General features: G+C 44.2%; 1 protein-coding gene across 4 annotated transcripts in view; it reads left to right on the top strand.

The window, feature by feature from the left end:
• The window catches only part of LOC309559457 (cytochrome P450 2F3-like), a 132,736-nt gene that overhangs the window by 75,687 nt on the left and 34,151 nt on the right, over positions 1 to 22,898 (top strand). For all 4 annotated transcript variants that reach the window (XM_082262728.1, XM_082262727.1, XM_082262726.1 and 1 more), the window contains 2 exons: positions 18,243 to 18,403; positions 18,531 to 18,707. In XM_082262728.1, the coding sequence (XP_082118854.1) occupies positions 18,243 to 18,403; positions 18,531 to 18,707 (338 nt within the window). The remainder of the gene's footprint in view (positions 1 to 18,242; positions 18,404 to 18,530; positions 18,708 to 22,898) is intronic.

Below are 22,898 nucleotides of genomic sequence, written 5' to 3'. Positions count from 1 at the left end.
GAACTGATGGCATTAGTATCTGTACCCAGCTAAGCATGGCTTTGATTATTTAGTAGTTACAGACTTTATAACAACAGGCCACAGGTTTTACAGAGCAACTTGGAGAGACATTGTTGACAACTATCAACTCTCCCTTACAGGCACAACTCACATTTTGTCACATGATCTTTTTAGCCAGTTTTCTAAGCCTGTAGACTTACACATTAGCGGTATGTGGGGAACTGTGTCAAACACTTTTGCAAAATCCAAGTATACTATATCCAAAGCTACTGCTCTTTTAATGGAGAAGTACAGCCAAAACTCTGTTGGGTGTACTTCTCCTGTGGATCACAGGAGGACAGTCCGTTCTGCATTCCCGTGACCCGTTTTCAGCAGACAGCGAGCTAAAGCCCACTGTCACAGAGCCGGTCCAGGCTGGGGAAAGATTGTGACCATATGGTTGGGATCCACCCAGGAGCTGCTAAGAGCCTGAGCCAGCCGATCCACATCCCAGCGCTCCAGTAACCGCGCGGGGGGAAGGGAACAGAGCAGACAGCAGTGATTGACAGTCGCCAGCTCTCTGCTCAGCAAGCCCTGAGAACCGAGCGATCAGCAGGGTTTGATTTTTTGAAAAAAAAAAGAAGCATACTTCTCTTTTAGGTTTTTGCTTACTAACTTGTTAAAAGAAATCAGATTTGTTTAAAGTGGAGTTCCGGCCTCAAAAACACCTTTGGGCCATCCGCTTGCTTTAAATCCCCTAAAAAACAAATGGATAGTGCCGATTTTTTTTCTTTACTTACCTTGTTTTTGAAGAAAGTATACTTACCATCCTTCTACTTCCTCTCTCTGCGGCCGCGGCCCGCGCCATCAATTCCTGCTTGCGTTGACTCCTGGGAGCTGAACGTCCCAGGAGTCAATGTGCCTGCACCAGCCCCGCTCGTCAGTTTTGGTGCAGGCACGTCATTCACTGCTAAACAGCGTCTGGGCATGCCCAGAAGCTGTGCAGGGATGACGCGCCTGCACCAGAACTGACGAGCGGGGCCGGTGCAGGCGCATTCTGGGACGAAGAGGACACGCAAGAGGACGCCCTGGCTTCAGCTGCCCACACCTGAGATGGCAGCGCTGGAAAAGAAATTTTCAAGGTAAGTATTTCTTCTAAAAGGTAAGTGCGACCTAGGACAGTTCAGAGGCTATCCATTCTGAAATGCACTAGCCCTGACTGTCCCGGGGGTATTTTTATCTCCAAACCATTTCTGTGGCCGGAACTCCGCTTTAACAGCTTCTTTCTTTCATGATTTCATGCTGTCTTTTGCTTATAATATTGTTTTCTAGCCAAAACTCTTCTGTGTGGTCTTTTATTAAACTTTCCAGTATATTCCCAACTATAGAAGTGAAACTAATCGGTCTGTAGTTACTTATTAAAGACGTTGAACCCTTTTTAAATATGAGCACCACATTGGCCTTACACCAATCCAGCGAGACTACAAACAGTCATTAAATAGTCTCTAAAAATTAGAAGCAATGAACCCCATTTACAATTTTACAGATTTACTAAAACTGGAGAATGCAAAATCTGCTGCAGCTCTGCATAAAAACCAATCAGATTCTAATTTTTCCTTTTTTGTCAAAACTTAGTTGAAGCTGAAGTTAGAAGCTGATTGAATACCATGCACAGCTGCACTACATTTTGCACTCTCCAGTTTTAGGTAATAAACTCCAATGACTTTAAAACACCAGAACTCAACTCTTTGAGGACACATGGGTGTAAGCCATCTGGTCCAGGTTTTTTATTCACCTTTATTTTATCTAAATGTATATGGACCATTTTGTGCCAGTGGGGTTCTTATGTCAATACTGTCCTCATTATGGACAAAAAGAGGGTAGGGCCAATGCATAGAATGTCCATATAAATCTAACCTTAGATTACCATGCGCTTTTCTGACTATGGTAGTGCAATAAATTGTGTACTGCTCTGGACCAGGGGCTGGTGCTGTAGCGTGGTTATTACAGTGGATCACTTGCACCAGGCCCTTCCATATTTAGGGGACTGTCCATCCTTCCTAACCAAAATTTACCATACCACCTATAACGGATCAACTGGCACCCCGACCGGGTACCTCCGTTGACGGATGCTCCTAGTGCTTCCCGAGAGCTCCAAGCACCCCACCAGACATAATAACCACCACAGATCCCACGAACCGCTGCAGCTTGGTTGGGGTCTCGTCGTCTCCTACCCACCCTGGACCTACGACAATGCTCCAGGTTCCAGTGGGTGAACCTCTCTTTCCCCAGAGAGTGCAGCAGGAACAGGAACAAGCTCTTACAAGAGCTTAGTGATTATTCAAGGGAGTATGAAGAGCATAGCAATCCCTTGTAGCAGATTCCCCCAATAAGAGACAGAACTCTAGATTGAGGGTGAAGTAGAACTCTAGGTTTAATGGTACAGCTGCTCTTTTATACAGTTTTCCCCCACAAGGTTACCGCCCAGGTGGACCTTGTGGGGAACAGGACATGACATTCACAATCCAATAAATTCAGAGTTTTGCACTCAGTCACTCTCATACAGTGTACACAATCCCTTCCGTCTGCCTGATTGCATTACCATATGCAGATGAAATTGTATACAGAAACATAATTAACCTGAACTAATTATCTAGCCTTCTGGACAGAACAATGTGGGCTCATTAACATTTAACAATGGGACAGGCAAACTTAACACAATCCACATTCCACATAAAAACAGACAATAGTACAAGACTGCCAATGACAGTCTGTGTTTCTCCTTCATTGAAATACATGGAATACACTTCTAGGTGTCACAGACGTCATGGCAACAGGCTATAGGTCTCACAGCGTAAAGTGGGATTAAATCTTCAAAGTTCTTGAGAGATATTGTAATAAAATAATAATCCTCAGTTACCGCCCAAACTGTGTGACTATCTCCGCGCTTTAGGATGCACCAGCACCTGCTGGAAATAAAATGATAACCCTGAAGCTGCTACTTGAACAAATATAATTATTTGGTAACAATGTAAATGGAATGATAGTAGCGCTGAAACACTATCTAAGAGTTCCTAAAATAGACAGTGGATGTCCACTAAATAAACAGTGTGGTAGAAACTTAGTCCTCACAGTCTTTAATTGACTAATACCATAAGTCTATTAATGGGTGAATATAAACATCAATCCTCCTTCCAGATCTTCAATAAACATGAAAGTCCAATGTTATTGACGGTAGTTGTTGGGTAAATATTGTAAACCTCCGTGTAATCTGGTCGGGTCACCACAAATCCACCACCAAGTGCAGGGGGACAATAAGAAATGACCACTCACCGGATAGATATGCTCACCTACTCTCATAAGTGAGCACCACTCGCATAATGATCACACATCCACATGTCACCATAGGATAGGTTAAATCAAGCAAGAGATGGTTCCCAATCCAGTATAGCGTCCCTTTTTCTGCTAGTGTCTCCCAAATATGTGGAAAATAAACAGATATCTCCACTAGTGCAATACGTCTCATAAAGCTTTATTCCAAAGTAAAACAACATATAATGCACTCACTTGTAGTTGGATAAATCACAGCATCTCTCATAAAGGCAGTATCGGGACCCCTTCTCCTCATCCGATATGGCTCCACGCCAGATCGGGTAGTTCCGGATGTCCTTTGCTGCCGTAAACTTCGATTGGGTGCGTCGTCTGGCCACGCCCCGACGCGTTTCGTCACTTCCTGACTTCAACTGGGGGCGCGGCCAGAACGACGCATCCATCCTCTTTATGCTCCGCAATCACAGCGTCGCAACCAATGATAGAGCAAACAGGTCAACCGGAAAGACATCATGCCGACTTCCGCCGGAAGGTAAACAAACCATGGACAGTTCCCCCGTCTATTATTGATTACCAACCACCTCTGCGGACACCTGGCAATATGGAGACTACGCCCATAGATCTAAACAACCCAGACCAATTCCTACAAGGATTCTAGTCTGATCGGGTGGCCTGTTACTCATAAACGAGCGGGTACTGCCGATAATTGTTACATTACCAGACAAACAACCCGATCTAAATATGTCATATACCCACAGTGCAAATAGCTGCGATATTAAGCACAACACAATAAAATCATGAATATGCATATACCTGTGTATATCAATACAATATATAGTAGCATAAGACATATTTAAAATATATAAAAATATATAAAAGGAGAGTATACTAAAGCTCAGGTTAAAATCAAATGTTTAAAACTGTTTAAACAAATTTTAAAATCACATATAGGAGCCTAAACTCTATCATGAAATGGAATGTCATAAAATTAGCAGATATAACTGCTAGTAACTGAAGCCATAAATAGGGATATCCATGTAGGGATAAAATATATAGACACAAGATAAACTTTATAGACACTAGATAAAATTAGATAAAATTAAGAATCACTGATAAAACAGTTAATGTCTAGTTCGATGTTTAACCCCACAGGGGCAAGGGATTGTGTCAGGAATATCCACTTCGTTTCGCATTTCGAAAGCTCCCTGACCCAATTAGCCCCTCGCCAAGGTGGAGTAACTCGTTCAATGCCCCAGAACATTAATTCACTTGGGTCCATTTGATGGTACTGTCTGAAGTGGGCTGGTACGTTATGTTCCCTTTTGCCATTGATAATATTGGTAATGTGTTCCCCAACCCGAACCTTCATTGCTCGTTTGGTCCTCCCAATATATACCAATTTGCATGGGCACATGAGCCCATATACCACATGGGTAGTATCACACGTGATAAAAGATTTGATTTTAAAAACCTTATCAATGGCAGGGACAGAGAAAGACTCACGTCTTCTCAGGTTGGTTGGGGCAAGGGAACACGCCCTACAGTGTCCACACGTGAAAGACCCTTTACGGTCTGGGAAAAAGGAAATCTTAGGTGGTTCTATCACCTTTTTTACCACCCGGTCGCCAAAGTTTGGAGCCCTCCGTTAAATAAAGGATGGCTTGCTTGGTAGGGCTGGGCCCAGGGTTTTATCCATCAACAATATTGGCCAATGCTGTTTGAATATAGCCTCTACCTTTTTATAATCGTTGGAGAAGTCAGAGAGAAAACTCCACTGTTTGGGGTCATTCTCTGGTTCTCCACCTCTGACTCTAGAGTTTAGAGGTCTCAGTGCTTCCAGAATTTTATTAATTTCCTTATCCAGCCCAGACCTTTCATAGCCCTTGGCCACAAATCTCTCCTTCAGAATTTCAACCTGGTCACAGTAGTCATTAGTGGATGTACAATTTCGTCTTACACGTAAGAACTGGCCCCTAGGGATGTTCTTAAGCCAGTTCGGATGGTGTCCGCTTTGAATGGCCAGATAGCTGTTTCTATCTGTGGGTTTAAAGAATACCTTAGTTGATAAGGAATTCCCTTCCCTTTTGATAGTAACATCAAGGAAGTGGATCTCACTCTGACTATAATTAAAATCCAGTTTGATGTTATTCTGGTTTCTATTCAAATGTTGCATGAAGGTGATGAGATTCTGTTCCGATCCTTCCCAGATGAAAATGATGTCATCTATGAAACGACGGTAATATTTCAACTCTGGTCTGCTGGTATTGAATACAAATTTGTCCTCCCATTCTGCCATAAAGATGTTTGCTAGGCTGGGTGCAAATTTGGCGCCCATGGCCACGCCAGTTCTCTGGCTAAAAAACTTGCTGTCATACCAAAAATAGTTATGGCCTAGGCAGAAATCCAGGGCTCTCCTGATAAAGACCTTCTGCTCCCATGGTAAATCCTCCCTTTGACTCATAGCCCAGTTAAGGGCCAATAGAGCATCATCGTGCTGGATGATGGTGTAGAGGGACGACACGTCGGCCGTCACCAGGAAGGCCGACGAGTCGTCCCCCAACAACACATCACCCAGAGACAAAAGCAGGTCAGCTGTATCTTTAAGAAATGCCTTAGTTCTTAGTACGCTGGTCTGCAGGAATTTGTCCAGGTATTGGCCCAATCTGGCGTTGACTGACCCTATTCCATTCACAATTGGTCTCGGAGGTGGATTTTCCGGATTTTTGTGAATTTTGGGTAGTGTATATAAAATGGGAATACGGCATTTTATAAAGATACAGCTGACCTGCTTTTGTCTCTGGGTGATGTGTTGTTGGGGGACGACTCGTCGGCCTTCCTGGTGACGGCCGACGTGTCGTCCCTCTACACCATCATCCAGCACGATGATGCTCTATTGGCCCTTAACTGGGCTATGAGTCAAAGGGAGGATTTACCATGGGAGCAGAAGGTCTTTATCAGGAGAGCCCTGGATTTCTGCCTAGGCCATAACTATTTTTGGTATGACAGCAAGTTTTTTAGCCAGAGAACTGGCGTGGCCATGGGCGCCAAATTTGCACCCAGCCTAGCAAACATCTTTATGGCAGAATGGGAGGACAAATTTGTATTCAATACCAGCAGACCAGAGTTGAAATATTACCGTCGTTTCATAGATGACATCATTTTCTTCTGGGAAGGATCGGAACAGAATCTCATCACCTTCATGCAACATTTGAATAGAAACCAGAATAACATCAAACTGGATTTTAATTATAGTCAGAGTGAGATCCACTTCCTTGATGTTACTATCAAAAGGGAAGGGAATTCCTTATCAACTAAGGTATTCTTTAAACCCACAGATAGAAACAGCTATCTGGCCATTCAAAGCGGACACCATCCGAACTGGCTTAAGAACATCCCTAGGGGCCAGTTCTTACGTGTAAGACGAAATTGTACATCCACTAATGACTACTGTGACCAGGTTGAAATTCTGAAGGAGAGATTTGTGGCCAAGGGCTATGAAAGGTCTGGGCTGGATAAGGAAATTAATAAAATTCTGGAAGCACCGAGACCTCTAAACTCTAGAGTCAGAGGTGGAGAACCAGAGAATGACCCCAAACAGTGGAGTTTTCTCTCTGACTTCTCCAACGATTATAAAAAGGTAGAGGCTATATTCAAACAGCATTGGCCAATATTGTTGATGGATAAAACCCTGGGCCCAGCCCTACCAAGCAAGCCATCCTTTATTTACCGGAGGGCTCCAAACTTTGGCGACCGGGTGGTAAAAAAGGTGATAGAACCACCTAAGATTTCCTTTTTCCCAGACCGTAAAGGGTCTTTCACGTGTGGACACTGTAGGGCGTGTTCCCTTGCCCCAACCAACCTGAGAAGACGTGAGTCTTTCTCTGTCCCTGCCATTGATAAGGTTTTTAAAATCAAATCTTTTATCACGTGTGATACTACCCATGTGGTATATGGGCTCATGTGCCCATGCAAATTGGTATATATTGGGAGGACCAAACGAGCAATGAAGGTTCGGGTTGGGGAACACATTACCAATATTATCAATGGCAAAAGGGAACATAACGTACCAGCCCACTTCAGACAGTACCATCAAATGGACCCAAGTGAATTAATGTTCTGGGGCATTGAAAGAGTTACTCCACCTTGGCGAGGGGCTAATTGGGTCAGGGAGCTTTCGAAATGCGAAACGAAGTGGATATTCCTGACACGATCCCTTGCCCCTGTGGGGTTAAACATCGAACTAGACATTAACTGTTTTATCAGTGATTCTTAATTTTATCTAATTTTATCTAGTGTCTATAAAGTTTATCTTGTGTCTATATATTTTATCCCTACATGGATATCCCTATTTATGGCTTCAGTTACTAGCAGTTATATCTGCTAATTTTATGACATTCCATTTCATGATAGAGTTTAGGCTCCTATATGTGATTTTAAAATTTGTTTAAACAGTTTTAAACATTTGATTTTAACCTGAGCTTTAGTATACTCTCCTTTTATATATTTTTATATATTTTAAATACCGTATATACTCGAGTATAAGCCGACCCGAATATAAGCCGAGACCCCTACTTTTGCCACAAAAAAGTGGGAAAACTTATTGACTCGAGTATAAGCCTAGGGTGGGAAATGCTGCAGCTACTGGACCCAACTGGACCACCACGAGACACAAAACAGGGGCTGCGTGCATGGTACAGGAGATAGCGCAGGTCATAGTACAGGCATTGCACAGGTCATGGTAAGGGCATGGCACAGGTCAGGGCACAGGTGATGGTACAGGCATGGCACAGATGAAGGTATAGGCATGGCACAGGTCATGGTACATGCATGGCACAGGTCACAGTACAGGCATGGCACAGGTCACAGTACAGGCATGGCACAGGTCATGGTACAGGCATGGCACAGGTCATGGTACAGGCATGGCACAGGTGATGGTATAGGCATAGTACAGGTGATGGTATAGGCATGGCACAGTAAGTACAGGCATGGCACAGTATGTATAGGCATGGCACAGTATGTATAGGCATGGCACAGTAGGTAGAGGCATGGCACAGTAGGTAGAGGCATGGCACAGTAATTAGAGGCATGGCACAGTAATTAGAGGCATGGCACAGTATGTATAGGCATGGCACAGTATGTACAGGCATGGCACAGTAATTAGAGGCATGGCACAGTATGTACAGGCATGGCACAGTATGTATAGGCATGGCACAGTAGGTATAGGCATGGCACAGTAATTACAGGCATGGCACAGGAGATGCAGTGCTGCGGGCATGGTACAGGAGAATGTCTGTACCATGCCCGCAGCACTGCATGAGGAAATACAGGGGCTGCGGAGGCATCTCACTTACCTGTCGGTGAGGCGCCGTCTTCGATTTAAAAATCGCGCCACCCGGCGCCGCCATACGTCACCGCAAATGCGCCACCGATGCTCGGGAAAAGCCGAACACGTTCGGCTATTTCCGGGCATGCGGCACATGCGCAGTGACACGTCGGCGCCGAGCGGCGCCATTTTTAAAAAGACACTCCAGTCAGTGACTCGAGTATAAGCCGAGGGGTGCATTTTCAGCATGAAAAAACATGCTGAAAAACTCGGCTTATACTCGAGTATATACGGTATGTCTTATGCTACTATATATTGTATTGATATACACAGGTATATGCATATTCATGATTTTATTGTGTTGTGCTTAATATCGCAGCTATTTGCACTGTGGGTATATGACATATTTAGATCGGGTTATTTGTCTGGTAATGTAACAATTATCGGCAGTACCCGCTCGTTTATGAGTAACAGGCCACCCGATCAGACTAGAATCCTTGTAGGAATTGGTCTGGGTTGTTTAGATCTATGGGCGTAGTCTCCATATTGCCAGGTGTCCGCAGAGGTGGTTGGTAATCAATAATAGACGGGGGAACTGTCCATGGTTTGTTTACCTTCCGGCGGAAGTCGGCATGATGTCTTTCCGGTTGACCTGTTTGCTCTATCATTGGTTGCGACGCTGTGATTGCGGAGCATAAAGAGGATGGATGCGTCGTTCTGGCCGCGCCCCCAGTTGAAGTCAGGAAGTGACGAAACGCGTCGGGGCGTGGCCAGACGACGCACCCAATCGAAGTTTACGGCAGCAAAGGACATCCGGAACTACCCGATCTGGCGTGGAGCCATATCGGATGAGGAGAAGGGGTCCCGATACTGCCTTTATGAGAGATGCTGTGATTTATCCAACTACAAGTGAGTGCATTATATGTTGTTTTACTTTGGAATAAAGCTTTATGAGACGTATTGCACTAGTGGAGATATCTGTTTATTTTCCACATATTTGGGAGACACTGGCAGAAAAAGGGACGCTATACTGGATTGGGAACCATCTCTTGCTTGATTTAACCTATCCTATGGTGACATGTGGATGTGTGATCATTATGCGAGTGGTGCTCACTTATGAGAGTAGGTGAGCATATCTATCCGGTGAGTGGCCATTTCTTATTGTCCCCCTGCACTTGGTGGTGGATTTGTGGTGACCCGACCAGATTACACGGAGGTTTACAATATTTACCCAACAACTACCGTCAATAACATTGGACTTTCATGTTTATTGAAGATCTGGAAGGAGGATTGATGTTTATATTCACCCATTAATAGACTTATGGTATTAGTCAATAGAGATGTATAGAACTGTTCGCCGGCGAACAGTTCCCGGCGAACTTAGCATGTTCGCGTTCGCCGCTGCCGGCGAACATATGCGATATTCGGTCCGCCCCCCATAAGACATCATTGAGGCAAACTTTGACCCTGAACTTTACAGTCAGCAGACACATTTCCAGCCAATCAGCGTACCTCCCTCCCACACCCTCCCACCTCCTATAAATAAGCAAAGGCAGCATCCATCTTAGATCATTCTGAAGCAGTGTGTGTAGTGAGAGTAGGGAGAGCTGCTGCTGCTGCTGCTGCTGCTGCTGTTAAGCTAGGGACAGTTAGTCAGTGTTCCTGGTCTTGCAGTGTTCTTGGTCCACTACTGCTGTAATATCAGCACCCCAAAAAGCCCTTCTAAGGGCTGGTATTTGTGTTTTTTTTTTTTTTTATATATATATATATATATATACCTAGCGTCCCCAAAAGCCCTTTTAAGGGCTGGTAATTGAGTTGTTTCTTCATATATATATATATCTATATCTATCTAGTGTCCCCAAAAGCCCTTTTAAGGGTTGGTAATTGAGGATTTTTTTATTTATATATATACATATATATATATATATAGTGTCCCCAAAAGCCCTTTTAAGGGCTGGTAAGGTAATAGATTTTTTTCTTTATATATATATATATATATATATATATATATCTATTGTACACTGCAGTTGCCTGCCCGCTGTGTGTGAGAGGCCACAGACCTACCACAGACTGTACTGTGTGCACACCACACTCATTTCGGGTGGCACAGGCACAGTACCTGACATTTTAAAAAATATTTTTTTTCCTCTGTCATAATTGCAGTGAGTGCTGTGTCAGGTCCACAGAGTGCACTGTACCCACTGCAGTGCACTGCCCACCACTGATATATATACGTTGGCACAGCATCTTGTTGCAATAAATTGAAAAAAAAAATATTTTTTATTATTGCAGTTGCCTGGGCTGCCAGTGACTGTCAGGTCCACAGAGTGTACTGTGCCCACTGCAGTGCCACTGTGTGCCCACCCACCACTGATATATAAGGTGGCACAGCAGCTTGCAAAGTAAAAAAAATATATATATTTTTTTAAATTGCAGTTGCCTGGGTGCCAGTGACTGCTGTCAGGTCCACAGAGAGTGTACTGTGCCACTGCCCACCCACCACTGATATATAAGGTGGCACAGCAGCTTGCAAAGTAAAATAAAATATATTTTTTTAAATTGCAGTCGCCTGGGTGCCAGTGACTGCTGTCAGGTCCACAGAGAGTGTACTGTGCCACTGCCCACCCACCACTGATATATAAGGTGGCACAGCAGCTTATAAGGTGTTCGCGTTCGCCGTTCGCGAACGGCGAATTTTAGGTTCGCGACATCACTATTAGTCAATTAAAGACTGTGAGGACTAAGTTTCTACCACACTGTTTATTTAGTGGACATCCACTGTTTATTTTAGGAACTCTTGAGAGATATTGTTGATAAATATTACTCTCCCATTTGAAGTTATCCAAACCATTTTCTCAGCATCCCCCAAGTATCTGTCCCTCACTCCCAGTGACGATGAACACTGTCACACCACCTTTACAAGGCCCCTATTTAAACCAGTGCGGATACAAGGTGGGATGTACCAGCTGGGGTGGTGCCAGCCTGCGATTAGAAAAAAAAATGCTACTCATATTTATTCTTTTAAAGTGAATAGTAACAATAAACTTGCTTGCTCCCTTTTGGTGTGCCAGCCATGAGAAAGTTTAGAGGAACAGACATTGCCTGAGGAGAGGCAATGATAAAATGGATGGGCTTTATATTGGATAAGAGCACAGTCCATAAGGGGATGAATGGGGGGGCGTGGCTTGGACGGCGCGGCGGATGGCAGCACACTGAAAGAGCTCCGGAACCTTTCAGCCCTAATCAGCTCCCTGGTCTCCTTTTGACACAGCAATGGGAAGAATTCTTTGCCACGGATCACAGAGCAGACAGTCTCGGTCCACACCGGCCTCCTCAAGCAAAAGTATATCGGCTCTTTTCAAAGCACAAGCCGTGGCCAGATCCCTCAACCTGGCCGACAAGATGGCGCAGCTCCACCACGAGGCAGATTTCAGTGAGGAATCTTTGTCAGCTTCTGAGGACACGGTAACAGGGGACCGCTCTCCCGACCATCCCCTCACTTACGCTGATATGACTGTGATAGCCGCAGATATCAAAAAATCTTTTGCAGCAGCCATTACTAATCTGACTGCCAACATAATGGTACTTTCTGAGAAAATGGACAGAACTGAGAGGGAGGGGAAGACCAGAAACTCCGCCATTAAAACGGCTGGAACATACGGCCGAATCACATGCTGCACACCTGATCGATATCAACAGGCAAATCGAAGACCTGGACAATCGGGGTCGGCGTAATAATATAAGAGTTAGGGGGGTGCCAGAGTCTGTCCCCCCTGAAGACACCAAACAAGCCCAGCTAAAAATCTTTAATAATCTCCTGGAGAGGCCTGAGGAAGTTTGTGAGAGCTCACAGAGCTTTGCGTCCCAAGGGCCCTGATAACCTCCCCCCTAGAGATATTATTTGCTGTCTGCAAAACTTCAATTTGAAGGAAGAAATTCTCTCTAAAGCCTGGCAGAACGGTGCTGTTCAATGGGGAATCAATCCTTCTCTTTCAAGACTTATCCCCCATTAAGCTTAACAACAGGCGTGCTTTGCGCCCCCTGCTGGAGGCTCTGAGACTTAAAGGACACTCGTACAGATGGAAGTTTCCCTTTGCACTGAGTGTCACTTTTCATGGGAAAACTTACCTCCTGCGTTCCCCATCGGACTTACCTGCGTTTTGTGAGGATCTTCAGATTCCGTATACAGATGTCCCAGAGTGGTATGCGGAGTTCAAGATCCCAGATGTCCCCAGCAGTCCGCTAGCCTCTTCTATGTCATCTTGTACTCCTGCAAGCAGCAAGAAACAGAAGATGTCCAAATATCCTGATGGCACTCCCAGACGCTCTGCTGTTACACCTAAGACTCCCAAGACACCCGGTCTCAGAGCCCGCTTTTGACGGGGCAACCATCTGGTAACCTTGGATTGATTCCTCACTCCCCCCTTAGTGCTTCTTGCTCTTGAGATTCATCTCAGCTGCCGTGATAACTTTTGGTTCCTCTATTTCCTGCATCAGACGCAGCCCCTCTTCCCCTACGCTTGGTTCGTGTTGTCCATACCACCCTTTCTATTTTTTTGTATTCAGTCCGGAACGTGCTCACGGCATCTACTGACTGGTCCTTTTGTGTTCCAGTGCTGACTGTTCCTCCCACTCACCCCGCAAATCAGTAGTCTGAAAAGGACTCTAATTTTGCTAGGCCTTCTCTTTTTTATGTTGTTTGTGCCTAGTCGACTACGTTATTGTTCACCTTCAGTGTCTCTCACTGCTAGGTGTTGTTATATATTGTTTATTGCAGTCCAGACTATAGTGCATTTCAGTGTGTGACGATCTCTAACCTCTATTTTACCTGATTTTGATTCCTGTAATTGCTCTCCCCCTTACTTTCCATCTTGCTATCTGATCTGTACTCTGCTCCCCCATCTCTCTCTCCCCTCTCTTTGCAGCCAACTGGGGTTTTCCTACGGAAGAGTGTTTCAGACCTTCCTCGCTGATTGTAAAGGGCCCTAAACGATCTGCTCCATCGCTTCACATCGAAGCCTAGCTATCGACACCTGTAAGGAGGCGGTGAGTAGACCAATACACCTTTCACATCACTCACATCCTTCCTCCCACACACAATGTTTTCTGCCCTTGGAAGGAGCCCGACGGTGCTCTCTTTCAATTCAAACTCAACACACCCGAAAAAAGATCTTCGGTCCTTAGAGCGTTAGGTAAGGCAAAGCCTGCCTTTGTCTTCTTGCAGGAAACTCATTTTAGATCCTGCTCGGTCCCTAACCTAATCACTAGGCAATACCCTAATGTTTTCCACGCTACCTCTCCAATCCAGAGAGCTAAAGGGGTGTCCATACTGATCCACAAAGAGACTCCGTTTGTCCTCTCCCAACAACATTCTGACCCTGACTGTAGATTTATTTTTATAAAGGGAACCATAGCAGGCAGACCTATAACCCTCGCTAATGTGTACTTCCCCAATTCCGCACATATCACGTTCTGCACAAAAATAATTGACGAGCTAAAAGGGTTTGGGGAAGGTTGTACCATTTTAGGAGGAGATTTTAATGTGCCTCTCACCCCTCTCTTGGACACCTCTAATGGCCACTCCTGTATAAAATATAGGGCCCTGAAAAAACTGAGGTCCCTTCTAGAGTCGCTCACTTTGGTTGATACCTGGAGGGCTCTTCATGCTGATGCTAAAGATTACACTTATTACTCGCCAGTCCATTCTAAATACTCCCGAATTGATTTCCTGTACATTACCCAACGGGACTTGCCTGATCTGACGGCAGCGCATATAGGAAACCAGACCATTTCAGACCACTCCCCTATCTCATTGACGCTCAACATCAGACCTAAGGACGGTCATAAAACATTCAATTGGAGACTGAACCCCTCCTTATTAGCTGACCCACTAATTCGCAAACACATCTCCACGGAGATCGACTTATTTTTTGGAGACCACGCCACCTCAACTGTCCCTCCCCTGAAAATATGGGAAGCTCACAAGTGCACCATCAGGGGTGCTCTTATCATGTGGGGGGCCCAACGTAAAAAACAGAGGGAGAGGGAAGTTGCCACTCTTTTGGCCCGAATTGCGTTACTGGAGTCCGCACACAAACAATCCCTAGCAACTGATACTCTACATTCCCTTATTTCTGCCAGGAAAGACTTACGACAAGTTTTAGATGCCAAAGCAAAACGCCTGTTATTCTACCGCAAACAGATATACTATGAACAAGGTGACAAAGGAGGTAAATTTCTGGCTAGAGCCCTGAAGGATGCCCAACTCTCCTCTAACATCCTTGGCATCAAAAACAAGCAGGGGAAAATAGACAGGGACACACGCCTCATAGCCAAACACTTCCAGGAGTTCTACTCGAATCTCTATAACCTGCCGGCTCGCCATAAACCGGCCTCTCTGCAGGGTGATAGGCCGTCTTTAATTCGGGAATTCCTCCTTAGCAGTAAACTCCCCCACATTTCTACCTCAGACGCTGAGTCCCTGGAAAACCCATTTACGGCTGATGAACTCCTCTTGGCGATTAACTCATTAAAGCCAAACAAGAGCCCTGGCCCCGATGGCTTCACAGGTCACTATTACAAGACCTATGCCGAGCAGATTTCTCAGCCACTCCTCACAGCCCTGAATTCGCTGCTCTCAGATCGGGAAATCCCGCCCTCCTTCACCCAGGCACACATAACCGTGATACCAAAGCCTAACAAAGACACCTCTGAATGCGCTAGTTACAGGCCCATTTCCTTGTTGAACCTCGACTTGAAGCTTCTTGCCAAACTCCTGGCAAACCGTCTCAGGCCTCTGCTCACCCAGCTGATAGGTCCTGAACAGGCGGCCTTCATGCCTGGACGGGAAGCCCGTGACAATGTCCTAAAGTCGATCAGTTTGATCCACCGTTTCCATCTTGACAAAATCGAGGGCCTTCTCCTGTCCACGGACGCGGAGAAGGCCTTTGATAGAGTGGCATGGGACTATATGTTCGCAACTTGCAGACACGTGGGCTTAGGCGATTGCATGCTTGCCTGGATATCGGCACTATACACCAACCCCTCAGCTAATATCAAGGTGAATGGCACCCTGTCTGAGCAGATTCATATTGTAAACGGGACTCGACAAGGGTGCCCGCTCTCACCCCTCCTGTTCATTCTTTCTTTGGAACCATTTATCCGTGCAATCAATTTACACCCTTCCATCAGAGGTCTTGTCGTCGATGACAGGGAACACAAGATTGCCGCTTACGCGGACGATTTGCTGTTTTGTGTTTCACGTCCATCGGTTTCACTTCCTAATCTGATGGAGATGTTCGAGCATTATGGATACATGTCCAACATGCTGATAAATTATCATAAATCGGAGGCCCTGAATCTGACCCTATCTGCGCAACAGGTCCTCGACATTCAACAGTCTTGCACGTTTAAATGGAACCAACTTGGCATTCAATATCTCGGAGTTAGACTTACCCAATACCCTAAAAATCTGTTTGAGCATAACTACCTCCCACTACTAGCATCCATCACACGCGAATTACAGTCGTGGATGCCCAAACACTTTTCCTGGTTTGGACGTGCCTCCATCATAAAAATGGTTACCCTTCCGAAACTTTTGTATCTCATGCAAGCTCTGCCTATCGCTATACCCTCCAATTTTCTTCAAGAAGTTACGCTCTTTGCTGATCCAATTTGTGTGGAACCACAAACAACCCAGTGTACACTTTGACACTATGACTAAATCCAAGTCCATGGGCGGTATGGGTTTACCCAACTTTAAACACTATTATTGGGCTGTACACCTTTCCAGGATCAATGACTGGAACTGCCATGCAAATTCAAAGGACTGGGTGGGGGTCGAGGACACATTCTCTGGTACATCCCTAGCTCATGCCCCTTGGATTCCTATGACACACTGCCCTAAATCCCTACTCTCACATCCTTTAATAGGACCCACCCTGAGAACCTTTTATAGTATTGCCTCCAAATACGATATCTCTTCCTCCCCCGGACCGTTGACTCCTTTGGCAAATAATCCGGACTTTGTACCGGGTATGAACAACCGTATTTTCATGAAAAATCCTTCTGAACCATTGTTAGCTCGGGATTGCTTCGTTAAGGGCTCGTTCGGGCAATTGACTGATTTCACCATGTTGAAAGACCGGAAGATGCCTATGTGGGCATACTTTCAAACCCGTAGTTAACTCACTTCGCACAGGAGGCGTCACTTGGTGAGTAGACCGTTAAGTGATTTTGAGAGGACTTGTGACCTGGGAGAGAGGGTCGAGAGGTCCATCTCATTGACTTATGCATGGTTGCAGAAACACACTGACAAAAGGCGGGACAGATTTCAGGAGAAATGGAGCAACTAAACATTGTCATCTCGGATGCACAATGGAAAAGAGCATGCATACTCTCGCACAAATGCTCCCTGAGTACGAAATTGCAAGAAACGGCCTATAAACTTCTCTCACAATGGTATGCTACTCCCGAAAAAATTAAGAGATGGTATCCACACACGAATGATTCGTGTTGGAGATGTGGCCGAGAGACAGGTACCCTGACCCACATTTGGTGGTCCTGTCCCATCATTTTTAACCTCTGGCAACAAATTCAGACACTAAGCTCGACCATAATGGGTGAGAAAGTGCTCCTCTCTCCTGAATTGTGCTTGTTACACATTACTACCACACCACTGCACACCTACAAAAACTCCTTGCTCATGCATTTCATTAATGCAGCCAGATCACTTATCCCCTTACACTGGAAGTCCAGTACGATCCCTGCGATCTCGGACTGGTTGAGGAAAATACAGGAGATCTGTGAGATTGAGCGAGTCAGTGCTGTTGCACATGACAGGATTCCCAAATTCCTTGCCTGTTGGGAGCTGTGGATTATATTTCATTCCTCCAAGCAACACCTCCTTATTCCCAGGGAGGACCTGAGTTGGCTACCCCATCCCCACCCTATCTCTCTCCCACCTTTTTCTTCTTCTCTATCTTTCTTTTTCTGTTTTCCCCGTACTTGCTTCCTTCCACATTCTGCATATTGTCCTAACTATATGTATGCACCACTTATTTTTGATTCCTAAAGTTATGTCCGGATGCTACTGCTGTTATGTTTGAGCTGTTGACCGACTGGGCCTAATTAATTTTGTTGTTTTGCTGTTGGATTAAGGTCGGTCTACACATGCACCTTGATCGAGGTTCTTTACGTCATACACTGATTATTATTGAGTCTGTATTACATAGGTTTTGACTCCGCGTATGCACTATCTAACTTGCATACCTCTACACCAGTTTCGAATTTAGTTGCTTCTCAATTGTATAATTCGTTAGCTTCACTAAAGCTATATCCATAAGCTACTTTACCACCCTAATGACATGTTGTACCTCTGCTACTTGCACTTTTACTTTCTGTGTACTGTACCTCATGTTTTCAATAAACTTGATTTTTAAAAAAAAAAAATAAGGGGATGAATGAGGCCGTACATAGTTTGCAATTTAAGCACCTTGGTTTACCAATGGACGGATGTGAATGGAGAACATATTCTCTGTAAGAACTATTGCATGTGTCAGTACTGTATGGAAAATAAATAACACTGAGGTTTATGACTTTATTTTAGGGGCTCCAGTGAATCCCACCAAATACTTTGCTCGATCAGTCTCCAATGTGATCTGCTCTATTGTATTTGGCAGCCGGTTTGATTATGAAGACAAAAGACTGTTGGCCATAATTAAGAGTATTAACAGTAACTTCCTTGTCATGAGCGGCACCTGGGGGACTGTGAGTATGAAGAGGAAACCTCTATACTTAAGTTTGAGTCAGATGGGCAAATTAAATATGTTTTTCTCAGATCACTCTTTCATATTGCATTTATAGTCTTGTTCATTTTTATATTTTGACAATACAGCTATACAACATGTATCCAAACCTCATGGAATATCTGCCAGGTCCGCACAAGAACATGGAGAAGTATTTTAATATGATCTATGACGTTTCAGCTGAAATAATTAAACACCATAAAGAGACTCTGGATCCTGAAAATCCCCGTGACTACATTGACTGCTTCCTCATGAAGATGAAAGAGGTAATTATAACCTGAACTTACATTCAGCTAGAATCTATACACAGGGAATCTCTGGACAAAGGATGAAGACTTCTTATCTGTTTGTGACTCCTCTGTGCAATGACCACATTAAAAGGTTAGTTCAGTCCTGTGCAGCCACAGGAACCTAGTAAATGTTGGCATCCCCTGCAAAAGTAATATCACATTTGAAGATGAAGAAGTCAAATTTCTTATTTTTGAACCACATACAATATTGCAGAAGAATAAATTGGAATTAACATATTAAACCTTAAAGTGGTTGTAAACCTCTACATATACCTAGTAAAGTGACTGGCTTCTGGTGATACACAGAGATTAAACAAATCCCCCTACATAAATTGTACCTGATTATCTGCAGCTCTCTCCTCTTTATATCTGTTGAATTCTGCACAATTTACACAGGATCTCTTAGCTCTGAAAAGCAGAGGGCATTGAGCTAAGCCTACACTCTGCATAGCTCAGTGAGGAGAGCTCTGAGCCCTGATTGGAGGGAAGGGACACACCCTCTTCACACAGCACAAAGAAACAGAGCCAAGGCTGTCAATCCGCTGGAGAATCCCCCACTGTCACCTTTTTTCTCTTGGGGTCAGGAAAACTTGCCAGAATTGACTCATGCTAATAGCAGGAGGTTTAGGAAGGCAGAGAGAAATGCTCTGGATTGAGACAAATACACTCTGTAGAGGGAAATCCTTAGTTCATATTTCATGTCTGAGGTTTACAACCACTTTAAAGATTAATTTAAAGTTGAGACATTTACAGTATCTCACAAAAGTGAGTACACCCCTCACATTTTTGTAAATATTTTATTATATCTTTTCATGTGACAACAGTGAGTGTACAACTTGTATAACAATACAAATTTGCTGTTCCTTCAAAATAACTCAACACATAACCATTAATGTCTAAACCGCTGGCAACAAAAGTGAGTACACCCCAAGTGAAAATGTCCCAATTGGGCCCAATTAGCCATTTTCCCTACCCGTTGTCATGTGACTCGTTAATGTTACAAGGTCTCAGGTGTTAATGGGGAGCAGGCATGTTAAATTTGGTGTAATCGCTCTCTCATACTGGTCACTGGAAGTTCAACATGGCACCTCATGGCAAAATACTCTCTGAGGATCTGAAAAAAAATAATTATTGCTCTACATAAAGATGGCCTAGGCTATAAAAAGAGTGCCAAGACCCTGAAACTGAGCTGCAGCACAGTGAGCAAAACCATATAGCGGTTTAACAGGACAGGTTCCACTCAGAACAGGCCTCGCCATGGTCGACCAAAGAAGTTGAATGCACGTGCTCAACGTCATATCCAGAGATTGTCTTTGGGAAATAGACGCATGCCAGCATTGCTGTAGAGGTTGAACAGGAGGGGAGTCAGCCTGTCAGTGATCAGACCATATTCCACACACTGCATCAAATTGGTCTGCATGGTTGTCGTCCTAGAAGAAAGCCTCTTCTAAAGATGATGCCCAAGAAAGCCCACAAACAGTTTGCTGAAGACAAGCAGACTAAGCACATGGATTACTGGAACTATGTCCTGTGGTCTGATGAGACCAAGATAAACTTATTTGGTTCAAATGGTGTCAAGCATGTGTGGTGGCAACCAGGTGAGAAGTACAAAGACAAGTGTGTCTTGCCTACAGCAAAGCACAGTGGTGGGAGTGTCATGTCCTCGGGCTGCATGAGCGCTGCTGGCACTGGGAAGCTACCGTTCATTGAAGGAACCATGAATGCCAACATTTGCTGTGACATATTGACACAGAGCATAAAAATAAAAAAAATATTGGCCCCTGTGCTATCTAGAAAAAATCCACGTAAAGTGATAGCTGCAGCTGCCAGTCAGCCTTACCAAAACTGAAAAATTACTAATAAATACAAAGTGAAGCTACGCTGATCAATTGTGAAAAGAAAAAATGTGAATACATATAGTGCCAGTGTGTTGGTATTAAAAATAAATTTAGGTGTACCATTAAATATAAAGTAAGGATTTACAATAAATAGAAGATAAATAAATGTAAAACGTCTTCAAAAAGTGACAAAAAAACCCTGTGAAGATCTATATATCCAAACAATGGTAATATGTACTCAGTACATAAATAAATGTGAATTGATACCATAAACCGTGCTGCACTAAGGTGATGAAAGTGAACAGTGCATGGTTAAAGCTGACCGTGACAATACGCGTCGGGACGTCAGGCGATAGGTTAACCCGGAAGTGTGGCCGGCGGACTGTGCGGGCTACACAGATGCTGCAACACGGATGTCACTGCTGGTTTTTCTCTACCAAGATGCGAGTTATTATGTTTTTTATTCTAAAAAAATCGCAACAATACTACACTATACAGTATTCCCTGTCTGTGTTCTGCTTATGATTGGAGTCTCTAGGACGTCTTACATCCACCCAGAATTTACCCCAGGACTGCCAGCGTTTGACTTTATGCTGTTATATTACAGCAGTAAGGTAAGGGTGTAGTACCCCTGGAAGAGTGATCCAATCCTCTGTTCCTATCACCCGGTGTTGGAGTTTTATTTATATTTGTACACCGTCCACAATTTTGAAGTGCTCACCACCACTCAAGTTTCATACACTATTCACATTGATGGACTTTTTATAACAAGACTGTTTATAATCATATTTATTTTATTCATTCATTACTTCTTGATTTATTATCATCTTCAACCATGCTCTGTTCACTTTCATCACCTTAGTGCACCATGGTTTATGGTATCCATTCACATTTATTTATGTGTTGAGTACACATTACCATTGTTTGGATATATAGATTTTCACAGGGTCTGTTTGTCACGTTTGAAAGACGTTTTACATTTATTTATCTTCTATTTATTTTAAATCCTTATTTTATGTTTAATGGTACACCTATATTTATTTGTAATACCAGCACACTGGCACTATATGTAGTCACGTTTTTTCTTTCCACAATTGATCAGCGCAGCTTCACTTTGCATTGATCTGATGCAGAGCATGATCCCTTGCCTTCAGGGAATGGGTAGCAGGGCAGTATTTGAACCTAATAACACACCTCCAAGATAACCACTGCCTTGCTGGAGGGTAAAGGTGATGGACTTGCTAAGCATGTCTTCAGACCTAAACCCTATTGAGCACCTGTGGGGGCATCCTTAAACAGAAGGTGGAGGAGCACAATGTCTCTAAACATCCACCAGCTCCGTGATGTTGTCATGGAGGAGTGGAAGAGGACTACAGTGGCAACCTGTGAAGCTCTAGTGAACCCCATGACCAAGAGGGTTAAGACAGTGCTGGAAAAAAATGGTGACCCCACGAAATATTGACACTTTGGGCCCAATTTGGACATGTTCACTTAGGGGTGTACTCACTTTTACTCAGACTTGTATAAAGTACTCGAAATTTCTACTTGAGTAAAAGTACAAGTGCTCGATCAAAAAATTACTTGAGTAGAAGTGGAAGTGCTCGCAGAAAAAGTTACTTAAGTAGAAGTACTAAAGTATTCAACATTTTTTTTACTTAAGTATTGCAAGTAAATTTGCTACTTAAAGCGGAGTTCCACCCTGGATTTGTTTTTTTTTTTTTTAATACCCCCGGGACAGTCAGGGCTAGTGCATTCCACAATGGCTAGCCTCTGATCTGTCCCGGGTTGCACTTACCTGCAAGACGAAATACTTACCTTGCAAACGTCTTGTCCAGCGCTGCCATCTCAGATGTGGGCAGCTTGAAGCCAGCGCGTCCTCTTCGGCGTCTTCTTCCGCCTTCTGTGGTCCCACGATTCTCTGCGCCGGCCCCGACGTCACTTCCGGGTCGCGCGCGTCACCCCTCCACAGCTTCTGGGCATGCCCAGAAGCTGTTTAGAAGGGGATGACGCGCGCGACCCGGAACTGACGTCGGGGCCGGTGCAGGCGCAATGATTCCTGGGAGCTATGACGTCCAGCTCCCAGGAATCATTGCAGAGCCAGGAAGTGACGACGGGCCGCGGCCGAGGAAGGAGGAAGAAGGAAGTAAGGTAAGTATATTTTCTTCGCTACGAGGTAAGTAAAAAAAAAATAAATATGCGATTATCCATTTCTTTTTCAGGTGACCCGGAGCGAGAAGATGGAGGTAAGTATAAAAATAGGGTGGAACTCCACTTTAAGTACTAAAAGTAAAAAGTACCAGTAGTTTTGAAAAAAAATTTCTACTCAAGT

Source organism: Pelophylax lessonae (genome assembly GCF_965119305.1).
Source record: "Pelophylax lessonae genome assembly, chromosome: 7".
In the NCBI taxonomy this organism is placed as follows: domain Eukaryota; kingdom Metazoa; phylum Chordata; class Amphibia; order Anura; family Ranidae; genus Pelophylax; species Pelophylax lessonae.
This window is presented reverse-complemented; position numbering and strand designations above follow the sequence as displayed.